General features: G+C 34.8%; 4 protein-coding genes across 5 annotated transcripts in view; all 4 read left to right on the top strand.

Moving 5' to 3' along the window:
• The window catches only part of LOC144849119 (nucleolar pre-ribosomal-associated protein 1-like), a 41,812-nt gene extending 41,146 nt beyond the window's left edge, over nt 1-666 (top strand). For both annotated transcript variants that reach the window (XM_078706123.1, XM_078706120.1), the window contains one exon: nt 247-666. In XM_078706123.1, coding sequence (XP_078562249.1) covers nt 247-254 — 8 coding nt within the window. In that variant the 3' untranslated portion in view covers nt 255-666. The remainder of the gene's footprint in view (nt 1-246) is intronic.
• Nucleotides 667-1,858: 1,192 nt separating this feature from the next.
• Nucleotides 1,859-7,354, top strand: LOC144849125 (tubulin alpha chain). Its single transcript, XM_078706135.1, has 4 exons — nt 1,859-2,021; nt 4,613-4,835; nt 5,469-5,617; nt 5,742-7,354. Exons 1-4 carry the CDS (start codon nt 2,019-2,021, stop codon nt 6,723-6,725), a joined length of 1,359 nt encoding a protein of 452 aa, XP_078562261.1. The 5' UTR covers nt 1,859-2,018; the 3' UTR covers nt 6,726-7,354.
• A 965-nt stretch (nt 7,355-8,319) lies between these two features.
• LOC144848840 (tubulin alpha-1 chain-like) lies at nt 8,320-11,087 on the top strand. Its single transcript, XM_078705768.1, has 3 exons — nt 8,320-8,441; nt 9,530-9,901; nt 9,992-11,087. Exons 1-3 carry the CDS (start codon nt 8,439-8,441, stop codon nt 10,973-10,975), a joined length of 1,359 nt encoding a protein of 452 aa, XP_078561894.1. The 5' UTR covers nt 8,320-8,438; the 3' UTR covers nt 10,976-11,087.
• An 803-nt stretch (nt 11,088-11,890) lies between these two features.
• On the top strand, nt 11,891-18,763 carry LOC144848861 (uncharacterized). Its single transcript, XM_078705801.1, has 14 exons — nt 11,891-12,029; nt 12,405-12,476; nt 12,658-12,711; nt 13,072-13,365; nt 13,797-13,947; nt 14,318-14,418; nt 14,782-14,981; nt 15,441-15,555; nt 15,715-15,854; nt 16,405-16,566; nt 17,092-17,244; nt 17,557-17,727; nt 17,909-18,086; nt 18,523-18,763. Exons 1-14 carry the CDS (start codon nt 11,981-11,983, stop codon nt 18,660-18,662), a joined length of 1,980 nt encoding a protein of 659 aa, XP_078561927.1. The 5' UTR covers nt 11,891-11,980; the 3' UTR covers nt 18,663-18,763.

The following is an 18,763-nucleotide window of genomic DNA, read 5'->3' as shown; positions in this document are numbered from 1 at the left end:
AGACCCCTACATAACGTAATTGATATGTTTTTGTTGGGGTCTCTATCAAAATTCAGAGACCCCTACATAACGTAATTGATAAGTTTTTGTTGGGGTCTCTGTTATCGAAATTCAGAGACCCCTACATAACGTAATTGATAAGTTTTTGTTGGGGTCTCTGTTTTCGAAACACCCGCCTCTACCCAAATTATTCGTCTTCAACACTTGCGTGTTCATTTATAGCCTTATTGTTTATTTTTTTTACAGTGAAATAGACATACAAAAAGATGTACCAGTATTCGGAGGGCGTCAGCGTAACTGGAAAATTAGGAAACTCGGAAGCCCTCTACAGAAACAAGATGACAAAGGAAGGTCTAAACTCGTGCCTCAATCACATTCCTAACCATTACACACCTTCTCGTGCTCTCGCCAACTTAAACTAATATTATATTATGACCTACATTAAATATAAAATATGAATTAATAATGGAAATTTACAGATAGAACGGATGATTACCATAATAAATATAGAAGGGAAAACTATGAAGCCACCTACAATTACCGACCGTTTAATATTTAATTATTATTTTTGACATGGTTTTCCTTAAAAAGCAGGTTTGTGCGTAGTTCCTGCCACATCCAACCTTTTAGTTTTATTGTGCTTTATTAAATCGTGTCTAGGTGGTATAGGGTGTAATTATGTAGCTTATTTTAAGTATTCATTTTATTTACAAACAGGCCCTAAATGATTCGGAAGGAAAGTAAATGTCACGACAACATTACGGCGTCATTGGCCATTACATTATCCTACAACATTACGATCATACAAACTGAACTTTTATAGCTTTGTTTTAATCTTCGTTTAAAGTATTGCTTTTTTATGTAATAGTATTACAATTATGTTTCATAATTACTGTAAATCTACTCACAAATCTCTGCTTTACAGTTCCGTTTTTAAAGTCTATGGTAGTATGTCAACCGGTTAGTCCCTCTGACCTCCATAATATACATACATCTGAAGATAGATCGGAAGGAACGCGTTTCCTATACTTTGTTTTTATACGTGTCAAATAATGAGGTGTGTGTTTTTTACCTCACCTCAGCCATATACAGTCAATATTATTCTTCCGTGCGGAATTATGCGAGACTTGGTATCACTGATCTGTTAAATACGAATTGGAGTGCAAAACTTTAAAACAATGATCAATTAATATTAAAACACATTGCTTTTGTTTAGCACGCAATGCTTTAGGCCCATTATATCCACACTGACAACCGGCGAATACCTGGTCAAATCACTGATACATAAAAGCATAAATTGGTTTTCACTTTCAAGAAACAAATGAAATGAAACAAACATTATTTATAATTGCTTTCCGTTGTGTTAAGAATTCTAATTTGACCTGCACTCCATTAGTTTTGAAATAACATCGAAACAAGCTTTGAAAATGATTTTAACAATCTCGATTTCGATCATAACGCCGTAGATTCTAAACAAAACATATATAGCAACTAGAATTATTGTTGATACTGTGGGTATTTGCGGTAAAACTAAATAAACGAAATTAATATATTTAACTTCATTGCGAATTTTTATCCGCGAAATAAGACCAGTTTTTTATTATTGCATCGTTTAACGCTGCACGCTTTAACAAAATTATCTGCCGTAATCAATGCCATGATTTTAAAAGATATTGTCCGTCAATGTTGTGTAGATACATATTCTTAACTTGACCTTTATAATATCTAACTAAATCCAATCCATATAACTATCAAATCCAGTAGATGAGGCTGTGTCTGTGCAGTGAGAGAGCCACCCGTATCTTTTAAATACCATCCGGCCATCCGGCAATATGTAGTTTTACTTCCGTGACAGTAAGACTTGTAGCGTAGTCTACACTTGTTGCTCTTCAACCATTGTAGTTGGACGTAGTGAGATAAGTCAGTGAACACCAACAACAAAAAAGTCCGTACTTCAGTACTTTATCGAAATTAAAACATTCCATTTTTAGAACACAGCAAACAAAACAAGCAAAAAGATGGTAAGTTGTTTTTAATTTTTTTGTAAGTTTTATAGTTATTTTAATAATATTTTATCATTGTGTGCGTTACATATTTTATGGGCGTGGCACAGTGATGGGTTTGTATACAATGTTGTACACTTAGGCTTATAACGTACTACAACTATTATAATTGATAATAAATAGCTAATATACAGTAAGCAAGTACGAATAAACCGGGTATGAGTTTATAATTGTTTTATACATGATTTTCTATACATTTTCCTAAAAATTCCTTTCAAAAAAATTCTCAAAAACCAGTAGTCTGTCTTTAAGGTCTTGAACCTGGTCCTGGGTATAAAATGATAATGCGTGTTTACACGAGCTAATGGGTTGGTGGATACAGTACAGGTACGGTGCTTATTATCGAATATAATCCCAATCTTAAGGCAATAGCGTTTCTGAATCGACTTTGCTTATGCAACTAAATTCCTTCTCTGCACCAGTCTTACGAAATTCATACTATAATTGTTTGTAATCGTTCGATTCCGTTTGGATTGAACTTGTTAGGCGTGTTTATATGTTTAACTTCCTGCCGTTCCCTCGGCTAATACTGTTTTATAACCAATCCCTTATTTATCGGTTGCAATCTATATTTTCTGCTTATTTCCTTAATTTTATTTTTATTTATCATCATTCGTGAGCAAAGCATGTAAAATTTGTAAAATCATATCATCGGCCTCGTTGTGATTTCTTGGAAAAAAAAGTGAGGGGGGGGGGGGGGGGTTGACGGTTTAGAGGAGTGGGAATGTCTCTTTAGTGGCCCCTTCCAACCATTTTTCGTCAAGGTATTCGTTGTTACATACTTTTAACAGATGTGAACGAGGATTATCTATTTTGATCTAGTGTTAACGTTAGTTCACACTTAAGTTTTCTACTAACTCGTATCTTGTGGGAACCAGCTTTCAAAAAGTGATAAGTAAGAATTTGGATGAGACAGCAAAACATGTAATGGAGTGTACTTCACCTTCATACCGGATGGCACCCCAAGGTCTCGAGTTTGCAAAATAATATTTTGTCCTTATGTTTTAATCAAGGCAATCTAACAAGACTGAGCTCGCCTTGCCAAAGTAGGAACGCATAACAGTCGTTTGATCTTATGTCTGGCTGCGACAAATTCGAACAGTACCGTACTATACACATTCTCCGTGGCGCACTGTGTATGGAACTGATCATGTCGCAGCCATAGATAAACCCTTTGATAGCCGGAGCTATACGAAGTATATGTTTGTACGTTGCCCATATGAGTATGTCTGATATACCGGTAGGCCTAGGGTTTAGGTAACCTTTTCAAATAATTATTTTGAACATATAATTTGTTCGGATTTATAATGCTGTAGAAGAAATAGGGTATCATAGTTGTATTTTTTAAATAGTATTCAATTATTAACTGCTAGGTCAAAGTAATAAAACTTTTAACAACGCAAATTAAAATTATTTGCTGGTACAAGATGGAGATAGATCATGGTCGCGTTGATTAATATTTATTGTTAAATGCGCTTCATAGATTCTAAAATATATTTTAATAAATAAGCCATGGATGACCATGTGAATATGTTTAAGTTCATCATTGCTGGTCGAGGATCTAGGAAAATCGGTAATGAGTATAAATAGGTCCTCTCATCTCGGTTCATTCAACATTTATTAATTTATATCAATGGTAAAGAGTACAATACAATAAAAAATGGTAATATTTAATGTAACAATACATTAATAGTTTTCCTCAATTGTTTTTTTTTTTTAATCCTTCGACCTATGTGTTTGATAATGACGCATATTCACTTTAAACTTTTACGGTAATAATATTATTTATACACTGCATTTACATACATACATTTTATGCACCCATTAAGATTAACATGTTGACGCATTGACCTGCACGTAACACTATCATTCTTCCTATCAGTTGTGTTTTCGTATTTGAACCATACTTCCTTTTAAATATGGAATCATTCAACCGTAAACTTACTACCGTATTCAAAAGTTTCAAAACTTTATGAACATATAGAGGGCAGTATAGTTCTGTCTTCCATATTCTGCCCAGGGTGGAAAATGGCTCTTAAGCATGTAATTGTAATAACTTAATTTAACAACTGGAAATAGCTAGGCTGACTCATCCGTCAAAACCCCTTCCTTTCATTCTCTGTCTTTCTTTGCTGGTGGATACTTTAAGACGTGTTGTTGCAAGACAGAATAAGACATGCCTGTTATGGTTAGTTTTCTTCGATCAATAGTAGATTGATTGATTGATTTAGATAGTTACTTTCAATCCTTTAAGTATTATTCTAATCTAGATATTCAATCCAAACTTGAGACGTTTTAGTTCAAAGAAACATTTTTTAAACAAGATACAGCTTATGCTATTGTGCGTTGTTCATAAACCTTTTGTTTTTTCGAGTTCAATTCGAGGTCTAGAATTCCTGAACCGGTCCTAAAGTTCGTCTAAAACCTAGTTGTTTCTCAGGAATATCCCACGAATAGGCCTACGTAACGATTTACACGTTTTTAGACTAGGCATATTATTATTGATGTAATTTTATCTGTTATTTTAAAATATGTTTTGTTTGTTTTAGCGAGAAGTAATTTCTGTTCATGTCGGCCAGGCCGGTGTCCAGATGGGCAATGCCTGCTGGGAGTTGTACTGCCTAGAACACGGTATCCAACCTGATGGTATGATGCCAAGCGATACATCTATAGGGTCTTGCGAAGATTCGTTCAATACGTTCTTTAGTGAAACCGGTTCAGGAAAACACGTACCAAGAGCTGTCTTTGTAGATCTGGAACCAACTGTTGTAGGTAGGTAGTTTTTATCCTAATGTCTTAAATACAATACAAGACATACCATTTAAACATTATACAGCATTTTGCGTTTTTTCTGTGTATTATTATCCAGTACAATATATACATTATAGACCAGTCTTCAGGGTTAAAAAGTATTTTGTTTTGGGTTTTTTGAATTCTTAATTATTGTAAGACGTTTCTTTGTTTTATGTGACAGGAAACAGGACGTAAGCTACACCGCCACGGTCAATAATCCTACACGGAAACATTCCTAATAAGCCTGTATTTGTATTTAGGACGTTTTCATTAGCAAGAAACTGATCTTCCTAGCCTATATTGAAATGAGTCCTTCATTTGTTATTGGCCTACCAATAATATCACCAATATGTATCAATGTATAGGCCTATACAGTAATCTAGTGTTATAATAACGGGAGTTTTATAGGCCTAAATATTTTTAGTTCGTGTAATTTAGTGAAAAGGAACTGATATAAACGTTATGTTATCCAATCCAATATTTAAGAAATACGGTAGTGTGTTTTGTATTTTTTTTCGTATTGTGGGCTTTTCCAAATTGATTCATTTCCTATGTTTGTAGCTAAAAATGAAATTTAAAATTGTTATATTAAATTGTATTGCTTATTTTCAGATGAAATTCGTGCCGGTACATACCGTCAGCTCTTTCATCCCGAGCAGTTGATTACCGGCAAAGAAGATGCTGCCAACAACTACGCCAGAGGTCATTACACTGTTGGCAAAGAACACGTGGATTCCGTTATGGACAGAATCAGGAAATTGGTAAATAGGCCTACTTCAGATAGTTATATAATGTACTTAATGCTCTATATTATTATGATCGCCATGCAAACCTTCAAACGATAGTAATGTATTAATTGTGTCTTATTCTTATTTCCTTCTTCAGTGTGACCAGTGTACTGGTCTTCAGGGATTCCTCGTCTTCCATAGTTTTGGCGGCGGAACCGGGTCAGGGTTCACAGCCTTGTTGATGGAAAGAATCTCCGTCGATTACGGAAAGAAATCCAAATTAGAGTTTGCCATCTACCCCGCCCCGCAAGTAGCAACAGCCGTTGTAGAGCCATACAATTCTATACTTACGACTCACACAACCTTAGAGCACTCTGACTGCGCATTCATGGTTGACAATGAAGCCATCTACGACATCTGCAGACGAAACCTCGACATCGAAAGACCATCGTACCCCAACTTAAACCGACTTATAGGACAGATTGTATCTTCGATTACAGCATCTCTTCGATTTGATGGTTCATTAAACGTTGATCTGAATGAGTTCCAGACTAACTTGGTTCCTTATCCACGTATCCATTTTCCATTGGTTACATACTCACCAATTATTTCAGCCGAGAAGGCTTTCCATGAGCAGATGACGGTTGCTGATTTAACGAACGCTTGCTTTGAACCAACGAGTCAGATGGTGAAGTGTGATCCACGTCACGGTAAATATATGGCTTGCTGTCTGCTGTACCGAGGTGACGTAGTACCGAAAGATGTCAATGCAGCCATCGCGGCCATCAAGACAAAAAGAACCATCCAGTTTGTCGACTGGTGTCCAACTGGTTTCAAAGTCGGTATCAACTACCAACCGCCAACTCCCGTACCAGGAGGTGACTTGGCCAAGGTACAACGTGCCGTGTGTATGTTGAGCAACACCACAGCCATCGCCGAAGCATGGGCTCGTCTGAACATGAAATTCGATTTGATGTACGCCAAGCGTGCTTTCGTACATTGGTACGTTGGTGAAGGTATGGAGGAAGGTGAATTTACAGAGGCCCGTGAAGATCTGGCAGCTCTGGAGAAGGACTACGAAGAGGTTGGCATGGACTCTACTGACGCAGAAGACGATGATGATGATGATGCCGAGTATTAGACTCTTTTCTGTCAAAAGTTCATTTTTTGTAACACTTATTTTCTAGTGATATATATTGCTAACGTCATGTGGTCTCTATTTTTTAATATAAAGAGTACACGTTGTCAAGCAATAATAACAATGTTAATATAAGACGAGTGCGTAAACTAAGCATAAATACTCATTCAATCTGAAGCCAATATTAAGGCTACAATGCAACTTGAATTAATGAAAAGGCATTCGGATAAATTAGTTTCTTACGGATACATTTAATCAGTAATCTATGACTGACGGCCGCAATGATAGCGTGGCGTGACGTCCACTTTGATATTACGTCACCAATTTAAAAGTTGTTCATTGGTAGCTCTTCTTTTCGGCGCGGACTTTCTGTCACCTTTGGATTCCGTTGTAAATGTTGACTTAGTGTGTAATCATAACAATATTTTATTTACAATGTTATACAAATTTGAACAACTCCAAGTAGCTGATGTTTGCTGGATGGATTTTATGGTGACCATAGCATGTATAATAGCTAACATAAAATATAAACATCGTTTACATTGTCAACATTATTATAACAAAGATACTAATGTAAATAAAAAAAATAAAAATGAATGTGATAATAAGGCCAAAATGTTTTTTTTGTTTCACATTAATTTGTTCAAGATATCGAATAATAAAAGTTTCTTTTTTTTAAATGATTTGTTCTCAATCAATGCAAAATACCATTAAGAATTTGTAACGATATTTTCGTCACTAATCAGCAATTGCAAGGTAATTCACGGCAATAAATTGACTCTACTTGTGAAAATAATGAATAAGTTTATCATACAAAACCTATTATCTTATATTGCGTGACCAAGGATATATGGCGGTACATCCCCAAGCGATAAACAAACTGCTATGATATTGAAGTTAGCCGAACTGATAATAAAGGTTATCGGGGGGTTGCTTGTAACTAATTACATTTGCTATTTTATCAATAACGATACTTTTATTTTGATACTACAGTACTGTTCTGGAACCCACTTAAGGATCAAACTCCAAGTAGCGATATAATAGTTTTCTTATTTTATTGAACAATATTAACAGACCATGTACCGTAAGTGTTTATGTTTCCATGGAGACGTATGTTTGTTAAGGATAAACATTGTTTGGCACATTACGGCGTACGTGTGTATTGTTGTGGCACCGTATAGAGTAGGCGTGTGCTCACACTGGTAGGCTTCGACGCATACATTTTATTTTAACGTTTCCAATGCGCATGCGCAGACTGATGCGATGAACCAAGCATGTTGCACATTTAAAAAGTATGTCATAAAAAGAGTGAACTATTTTTTCCCCACGATAATAATAATAATAGTTCATTCTTAATTCGCCGGGCCCCTTCACAAAAATGTTGGTTAGTACCGAAATTGTTGGGTGTGGCGAAATTCGTTTATAAAGAGAACAAGTTCAAAATACTTTGGTACGAAAAACAGTCTCGCATTGTTATCTACTCGGTGAGAGGATTCATAGCAACCAGAATATTCGAATGACTGTCTGTCGACATACAAGATATCGACCAATCAGATAACACTTTGACTTTATATATCTAGCAGTAACGAATGGTAACAAATCATTCGTAAAATCGTTTCCCGATCATTACGTCGAGGATTGATGCTGAGTCTCTCAATAAACTTAATCACTTGACGATTTTATTTCAATACACAAACACAAGCACAAAACAAGAAAATGGTAAGTACAGTATGCATATTTTTCTTTCCTATCTTCTCCGATAAGAAGTACGCGGGTATTTTCTAATTAACGGAGGGCCTGGTTTTTGATGCAGTGCGTTTGAGGCTATTTAGCCTGTATAAGGATAATTTAGGCTACTCTAATATTCACAATCCTTTCACATAAAAAGTATAAAATAGTTCTACATGAATATGTAACATAATCGAATTTTAGACATTGTACGTAAAGGCACTATTGAAACTAATAAACACTCCTATATGATTTGAACCCAGGAATTTGTAAACTAAAATCTTACCAACATACCCACACAAAATCTGCCTGAATGTCAATTTTTTTCCACATCATTCTCTTACTTTATTTGAATTTGGTTCATTCTTTACAACTCACTCGGTTTCTTAGTTTAGTTGTATAGCATCGCACCTTCCCTTAATTAGCAATCATACAACGGATGCTTATGTGAATATAAATTAGTTCCTCTTTGATGTAATTGAATATAACTTTATTCCCACAACTTGCAATATTGTGTATTGTTCCCGCCAAAAACATAGAATATATTAAGAGCGTCCGTGTATCAAGTTTCTGCTTGTCTGTTCGACAGTATGGCAAACATGTTTAAAATCACTGACTGAACAATATGATGAACATGTTTATAGGTTACGTTTTCGTAAATAGGAAGGTAACTACGTAGATGGGTCTATCTTCATAAATGTAAAATAACTAGACTTTAGGAAAGTATACCTGTTTTGTCCTGGTTCAACATTATTAGGCCTCTCATTGAAAACCAGACTGGTTGTTGCATCATAAAAGAGCATTATACTATGTATCATGTTCAATATTTACCCTTGTTGATAAAAATAAAAATCACCTAGCGTACTATTTGCGAACTATAACACCTCATTGTTTTGATGTTTTATTCAACGTTTGCGAAGAATAAACATAGTCCTTTATTCGCGATTGAACATTGATTGCATAAGTAGCCTTTATTACAGCAGATCGTGCAAGGGTTTTCTGCAATGTAATCAGCGTTCAAATTCTTATCGACAAGCTTTAACTACTTCAATTCAAATCATACTTGTTTGTTTTTTTAGCGTGAATGTATCTCCCTACACGTTGGTCAAGCCGGTGTCCAAATGGGCAATGCCTGCTGGGAGTTGTACTGCTTGGAGCACGGTATCCAACCTGATGGGCAGATGCCAAGTGACAAGACCATCGGAGGTGGTGATGATTCCTTCAACACCTTCTTCAGTGAGACCGGTGCTGGAAAACACGTCCCTCGTGCTGTGTTCGTCGATCTTGAGTCAACCGTTGTTGATGAGGTTCGAACTGGTACCTACCGTCAGCTATTCCACCCAGAACAACTCATCACCGGCAAAGAAGATGCTGCCAACAACTACGCCAGAGGTCACTACACAGTTGGAAAAGAAATTATAGATTTAGCATTGGACAGGATTCGTAAACTTGTAAGCACCTTAATTTCGTATTTAATTTTCGTAAGGCCCGATTTAGCCTATGTGCAAACACCACTGAATATCTTATTTTTCTTTCAACAGGCTGATCTTTGCACAGGTCTTCAAGGATTCCTGATCTTCCACAGCTTCGGTGGTGGTACTGGTTCTGGTTTCACGTCCCTCTTGATGGAACGTCTATCGGTAGATTATGGAAAGAAATCGAAGCTGGAGTTCGCCATCTATCCCGCCCCACAAATATCAACGGCAGTTGTGGAACCATACAACTCGATTTTGACAACTCATACAACTCTAGAACACTCTGACTGTGCATTTATGGTTGACAATGAAGCCATCTACGATATTTGTCGACGAAACCTTGACATCGAAAGACCAACTTACACAAACCTGAACAGATTGATTGGCCAGATAGTATCTTCAATCACTGCATCTCTTCGATTTGACGGTGCATTGAACGTGGACCTGACAGAGTTCCAGACCAACTTGGTACCATACCCACGTATCCACTTTCCTCTTGCTACATACGCCCCAGTCATCTCGGCTGAGAAGGCGTACCACGAACAGTTGGCCGTTTCTGAAATCACTAATTCATGTTTCGAGCCTGCCAATCAAATGGTGAAGTGTGATCCACGTCACGGCAAGTACATGGCTTGCTGTCTGTTATACCGTGGTGACGTCGTACCAAAAGATGTCAACGCAGCCATTGCTACCATCAAGACCAAGAGAACCATCCAGTTTGTCGACTGGTGTCCAACAGGTTTCAAAATTGGTATCAACTACCAACCACCAACTGTGGTCCCTGGAGGTGACTTGGCCAAAGTACAACGTGCCGTGTGTATGTTGAGCAACACCACAGCCATCGCCGAGGCATGGGCTCGTCTTGATCACAAGTTCGATCTGATGTACGCTAAGCGTGCTTTCGTACATTGGTACGTTGGTGAAGGTATGGAGGAAGGAGAGTTCTCCGAGGCACGTGAAGATCTGGCAGCTCTGGAGAAAGATTACGAAGAGGTTGGCGTTGACTCTGCTGATGGCGAAGATGAAGAAGAAGAGGGTGATGAATATTAGATGTTTAATATACGTGATATCTGCACAAAAGCAAAACTGGTTAGGCATAATAAATATAGCAAATAACGTTTGTTATGAACTTTTGGGCACTTTTGTCCAAAATGTTTTATGGTATTGTGAATAAAAACAACCAACTAAAATGTAGTTATATTTATTTTGTTAGTGGTAATAACAAGGGAATCTTTTTGTTTTGTCTGACCCGGAAAAAATATAGGCCTTGTAATGTCAATCGTCGACTTGTCACTACTTTAGCTGTAACCTAACGAAACGTCTATGATTTAATACTGTTAAGCGCGCTTCTAATATATTGAAACCCTTCAGTTTAAACGAAAAATAATTTTCCCTCATCATTAGTAGTATTATTATAATTAATAACGTTAGTATTTATAATTAAGAATGAGAAAAAGCCGCCTTAAATATACGGTACTATTACATCGCTGCATTTTTTCTAATTCTATTTTATTAAAATTACCATGTGTTCACACTAATTTAAAAACGGTTGGCCTATATGGGGTGACGAAAGGAAGGCATTTCTGCGATTGTGACGTGAAGCACAAATGTTATTTTTCCGTTGTTTCATTTATCTCTTTCTTTCTATACAAAATAAACCTACTTCTTTAATCTACATTTAAAGATACTCCCTACACACACTGTGTATTAATATCTGTTAATATCTTTGTGGGAAACTAAATTTTATATTTTTGTAACCGCACTTTATCTAGCGCCCTCTTTTTCTTGGCCTTCGTTCGAGACTGTTACACTTTTATAATAATTTAATAATATTAAATAACTATGGACTGCAGTATCGAATAGAATATTAATTAAACAAAATAAGGAATAATATTAGTGTATATATTATATAATTTAGAATATATTTCTGGGGCTTATATAAAAGTAAAAACGGTAAATTCGTATTGCTTGTCGGTCTATGAACTTTGACCTGTTATACGACACATGCGTTTCTTGAGTCTTTAAAAAATTGTTACACGAGTTCGAACGTAAGTCATGGTAAATAAAGATAAAAAAGTGACTTTAAAAGGAAAATGCGTAAAAGGTAAGTACATGTTATGTTTATCTATAATCTTTTCAAAACAAATACAAATTTAGAATAGTAGAACCTGTTTTAATTCCTAATTAAAACTAGGCCTACTAACTACTAGCCTAGCTAGGCCCAGGGCCTAAGTAAGTATAAGTTAGCTAGGCATAGTAGCCTAGATTGTGTAGGTAGTAGGCTAGGCCTACTAGTACTACTAGCTAGGGCAGGCTAGGCCATTATTATGCTATAGTAGCCTAGGCTATAAGTATACTCAAACCTAGGCTAGTAATAGTATACCATTCATTCATCAAACAGTACTATTCTATTTTTAGCTAGCTACAGTATTTATTATGCTAACCATGACGTCATTTGTTGGTTAATTATATTTTTTAGTTTGTTGTTCAGAGATGCCTGTAAGTAGTAAAAAGAAGCGCTATAATGAAGTAAAAAAGAATAGAAAAAGGGGTAAGAAATATACAGTTTGTATAATATTCTAAAATAATTGTGTTTTTATTTTATTTTTGCTAGAAGCTCAACTTACTTAAACCAAAACAGTTTCATTGTTGATTTTCTTTTGTAAGAATTTCCAACAAATTGGGGAATAAAATTCAGACTTTAAATGATAAAAGTGAGTGTTTTATTTTAGAATTATTGGAGCAACTGATGAGAAGGAAACAGAAATTAAAGAAAAAGAAAAGAGGTATTTATTTATTTAACTAAATTGTAAGTGCAACGCAAATGTATTCTTTACTTTGTATCTCAATGATGTATAACATTAGATGACGATCTGAGTGAGTTTACTTTGTCTTGTTTCTCTCGGAGTACCGCATGTTTTATGTTGCATTCTGGGATCATGATATAGTCAAACTCAATACAATGAAGTCATTATATGATATCTGAGAAAAGATACAATTTTTATTAAACAGTTTTTATTGTGCTTTACTTTACTACTAATAATCTATGAAACTATATGAATAAATTACAGAAAATTTCAGACTTTTAAATAACACAATATATTTTAAGATTATTATATTATTAAATGTTATATTTTATATTTCAGTTTCTAGTGAGTCTGTGTCTCCAGAAACATCCGCAGTTGTTAAGAAACAGAAAACAACTTTTAAAATTCCTGAATATAAAGATAATGAGCAGAAACAAGAGACAGATGAGGAGGATGATGATGAGGAGGAGACACTAGACTACAATTCATATGTTAAGAGTGAAAACAATGAGGATGAATCAAATGATGTGGATGAAAGGAATGAATTAGATGATGAAGAGGATGTAAATGATGAACATAAATTGATAGTAAATAGTATAACAGAAACACATGCAGAAAAACAGGTTATGACATGTAAGTAGTACAAATATGTGAAGTACAGTTGACCTGTAGCCTCTTTCTGCAGGGAAATTCTAAAAGGCATTTCACACAGTCTAAAGCTCTGTCTACACTATCAAACTTTATGTGACAAAAAATTGTGATGTGCCCATATATTCACATGATGATGTCATATCACTACCATATTTGGGCATATCACTACCATATTTGAGCACATCATACTTTTTTTTGTCAAACTAGTTTGGTAGTGTAGACAGAGCTTAAAGAATATTTTAAATCAAAATCTTTGCTACTTTTACTGTATGTAAAATATAATTTGTATTTTAGATATCCAGTGTATTTTAAGTCCTACTTTAACTGTATGTAAATATAATTTGTTTGTATTTAGATATTCAATTATTTTTTTAAATTATTAATTAGCTTAATATTTTATTCATTTTCAACAGTACCAGGAACAAGTACAATTTTAACAGATACAAAATTTAGTTCGTTACAAGACAGAGTGTGTGAACTGACCTTAAAAGGCATCAGTGACATGGGATTCACACACATGACAGAAATACAACATAAATCTATACCTCACTTATTGGAAGGAAGGTTTGTATATTATATTAAATATATTTCTAGAAATGTATCTCAATGATGTATAACATTAGATGACGATCTGAGTGAGTTTACTTTGTCTTGTTTCTCTCGGAGTACCGCATGTTTTATGTTGCATTCTGGGATCATGATATAGTCAAACTCAATACAATGAAGTCATTATATTATATCTGAGAAGAGATACAATGTTGGAATTCATACCTAGCGTTAAAACAAACTTTATTATGCTTTAATTTGTTAGTATGAATTACAGTTCATTTCAGTGTCTTTTAAAATCCAATCCTAGAGCCTCATAGATTATACTAATAGCTACGGTAATATTTGTATACTGTATACAGTATTTAAATTTGTTTTTTTCCTCTAGGGATTTACTAGCTTCAGCCAAGACTGGTAGTGGCAAAACATTAGCATTTCTTATACCTGCAATTGAACTTATTTATAAACTGAAATTCATGCCAAGAAATGGTAAGATGCCTGCGTAAAAAATGTGAAATTTCATCATAAACAAATACTAGAACAAATATGATTGATTTATTTATTTATAATACGATACCATAGTATTTATTGTCATTTAAACAACAAGGTAAAAATGAAATTTGATTGGTGAATTTAACATGCAATTAGACAAATAATATAAAGCGTCGTCACCAGTGATTCTAAAGTGATAATACAAACTTGCTATTAAATACCTTGAATAGAATTTTAAACAAATGATTTTCGGCAACGTTTAGTGTTTTGATTTAGATTGATCAGACTACCTGTTTGCTTAAGCTTAAAAAATTTATTTAGAGGATGGTCAGGATAATAATAATAATATAACTGTTATAGGCACTGGTATAATAATTCTATCGCCAACACGTGAGTTGTCAATGCAGACGTATGGTGTATTAAAGGAGCTACTGAAGCATCACTATCACACATTTGGTCTTGTGATGGGAGGAGCCAACAGAAAGATGGAAAGTGAGAAACTTGGCAAAGGAATTAACATACTGGTTGCAACACCTGGTCGATTGTTGGATCATTTACAAGTAAGGCGCGCTCTACAAATTATTCCAAATGGCAGAAACGTGTTTCGAAAACAGCCTCTCTTTGAACGTATTTAGGAATTTCACGACCTACTTAAAAAGCCTCATGAAAATTAATTAGGGAGCTATCCAGTCAAGCGATGTTTCAGAAATAGGCCAGAGTTTAGGGTGTTTTCCAATATTATATCTAGTATTTTTATGGAGGTTAGCTCCATTTCATGTTTGAACGTGCTTATCAATGGCGATCAGTCAGCCATACAAACGGCCAGCTTCCAAACAGCTTTTTTTCAAACGCGTTTGGGCAGATTGCCATATAACAATAGTAAACACGTTTGTAAGTCAGGATTTGATTTAGTACTTGCCCTTGCCTTGCCAATTTATTTTTTTTGTCATGTTCATGTCTCGGCACTAAGTAACCAGGAATATATTTTTGTATTTATTTAATTTCTAATACTTTTTCAGAATACAGCACAGTTCATGTACAAAAATCTGCAATGTCTAATAATTGATGAAGCAGACAGGATATTAGAAGTTGGCTTTGAGGAGGAGATGAAACAGATTATTAAACTGCTACCGAGTAAGTTCTTTTAATTATGTTAATTATGCAAATTTAATGCAAAATATGTACATAAAATTTCAAGAAAATTTTGATCCTCCAAACCACCTGAAAAAAAGTTTGTAAACCAATAAACTAAGATTTGTAATTATTTGATAAAAAGAAATTGTTTACATACAGAGAGAAGACAGACCATGTTGTTCTCAGCAACACAAACTCGGAAAATGGAAGATTTGGCAAGGATATCCTTGAAGAAAGAGCCAATCTATGTTGGCGTAGATGACTCAAAGAACAATGCTACAGTTGATGGGCTGGAACAAGTAAGAACCAAACAGTTCTCCCAATTTACAGTAGTTACTTAAAGCTCTGTCTACACTATCAAACTTTATGTGACAAAAAAATGTGATGTGCCCATGGACATGGTGATGTCATATCATTACCATATTTGGGTATGTCACTACCATATTTGTGCACATCAACATTTTTTTGTCAAACTAGTTTGATAGTGTAGACAGAGCTTAAGTCATATTATTCACACTTTGCAAATATGTGCGGTATAACTGCTGTTAAAATGCTACTGTGTAATGACTATATCACATACTTTGTAATCACATAACACAAATACATATTTCAATGATGTATAACATTAGATGACGATCTGAGTGAGTTTACTTTGTCTAGTTTCTCTCGGAGTACCGCATGTTTTATGTTGCATTCTGGGATCATGATATGGTTACACTCAATACAATGAAGTCATCATATGATCTGAGAAGAGATGTATTATTTATTAGCTTAATATATGTCCTAATATTTACACTGTACAGTGTTGCTACATCACGTAACATGTTCTTGTTTAAATTTCTCCTCCAGGGCTTTGTGATATGTCCATCAGAGAAGCGTTTGCTGTTGCTCTTCACTTTTCTCAAGAAGAATCGCAAGAAGAAGGTGATGGTGTTTTTCTCGTCTTGTATGTCTGTCAAGTTCCATCACGAGTTGTTGAATTATATTGACTTACCAGTAATGGGTATACATGTAAGTATGATAGCATGTTCATTGTTACTCATTTCATTGTGTAGCAATCTTCCAATTCGTAATTGTTTTTAGCTACTGTGGAGTAGCTTTGCATCGGGGTGTTGAGTAATTGGTCAGATATTTGCCCTACTCTGACATAATTTGTACTTTCGCAAGTAATTCTCGGATAGGTCTTGAACCCACGATCACTAGCCTGGTGTTCATACCTTTAGACCACCGAGCTGATAACTAGTGGTTAGAGTACAAGTATCTCAATGATGTATAACATTAGATGACGATCTGAGTGAGTTTACTTTGTCTTGTTTCTCTCGGAGTACTGCATGTTTTATGTTGCATTCTGGGATCATGATATAGTCAAACTCAATACAATGAAGTCATTATATATTATCTGAAAATAGATACAATGTTAACCAATGACCTAGAGGTTTTAAGTACAGCCTACATTTTTAATTTATAAACAAAAATGTTTGTCTGTCTGTTGTAATGAGGATCGCTAAAAGAATAAATTTATGTGGGTTTTTTTAGGGAAAACAAAAGCAGATGAAGAGAACACAAACATTCTTCAAGTTCTGCAATGCCAGTGAAGGCATTCTCTTGTGTACGGATGTTGCCGCTCGTGGTCTTGACATCCCGCAAGTTGATTGGATCGTTCAGTATGATCCTCCAGATGATCCCAAGGTACCATCATTAAATATTCTTTTTTTTTCACAATTTCATTGACATTTATTTGAAACAGTCCAAGAAAATAACAAGCTATATGGTAACAATAATATGAGTTGTTTCAGGGATCGGTAATAGAAGTAAAAGAACTTGTCTTATACCAACACCTAAACAAACAAAAAAGGACAAATATGACACTGCATGACATATCATTTGCTAATGTTAGATATATAAATAATCACAACAAATTCATAACAGATTATTTTATCTCTTCACAAATATTATTTAAAGAAAAAATTGTGATTTCATAAAGGGTGGTTTATTTTTTAGGAGTACATCCATCGTGTTGGTCGTACCGCTCGTGGAATCGATGGTACCGGTCATGCCTTGTTGATACTACGCCCGGAAGAACTTGGCTTCCTTCGATTCTTAAAACAGTCAAAAGTGCCTCTTAGTGAGTTTGAATTCTCATGGAGTAAAATTGCCGACATTCAGGCACAGGTAAAATAATTAGTCATTCAATTCGATTTCGCAGCTTCATTCTTAAAAGTAGTTATTTTATCTGCTAATTTCCACTTTCTAATTCTTCGTTTACTCAACTCAATATATCCAATTGTATACCAATACATTTTGAACTAAAGCAAAATTCATAAATTCATAAAAACTCTTCTTATATTCATAGTTGGAAAAACTGATGGAGAAGAACTACTTTTTGCACAAATCTTCAGTAGAGGCGTACAAAGGCTATGTGCGTGCATATGATTCTCACAGCCTGAAGCAGATTTTCAATATTAATACGCTGGATCTACAAAGAGTCTCCAAGTCTTTTGGGTTGAAGATTCCTCCAAGCATTGATCTAGGTATACTATGCTATAACACACCTGATTTTATTCTTGCAATTTGATTGGTCAATTATGCATCACATGTCATTTAGAAGTAGCCCTATCTAACAAAAAAGTGATATCTAATGGTGATAATTAACCCGCTCTAATCCTGTGACATTTTGAGAATTCTTGCCATGCGACGTTGACTGATAGAATTTGGAAATCGACTTGTGTATAACTGCCTTTTTTAATGGCCTTGCTTCCCGGCCTAGCATTCGACAATGATTTACGATGGATAAAGTGAATAAAAGTAGAGAAATCAATATTATTTTAAGATAATGTTCTGAATATGAGCACTATTTGATTTGACAGTAAAAGAACAATAATATAGATATGAGTGTTATGAATATATCTATTTTGTATTATTATTATTATAGCTTTAATTTGTATATATTTCCATGATATTTTCCAGGTGTTTATTCAAGTAGGCGTAACCAAAAGGCAGCTAGACGACCAAAATTCGATTTCGCAGCTCTTGGACAGAAACAAGCAAAAAGAATGAAGATTTACAAACATGTGGAAAGGAAAGACAAACGTCAGTTTTCCAGATAAGCATATTGTTATTGTATTGCTTCTGAGGCTAGGCTTATGGGTTACCATAAACAAAATATTTTAATGCATTTATTACAACAATAAATGGTTTACTGTATAAA

The sequence above is a fragment of the Antedon bifida genome, chromosome 7, assembly GCF_963402885.1.
Source record: "Antedon bifida chromosome 7, ecAntBifi1.1, whole genome shotgun sequence".
Classification (NCBI taxonomy): domain Eukaryota; kingdom Metazoa; phylum Echinodermata; class Crinoidea; order Comatulida; family Antedonidae; genus Antedon; species Antedon bifida.
The sequence above is the reverse complement of the archived record's forward strand: the minus strand, read 5'-3'. Positions and strand labels throughout refer to the sequence as shown.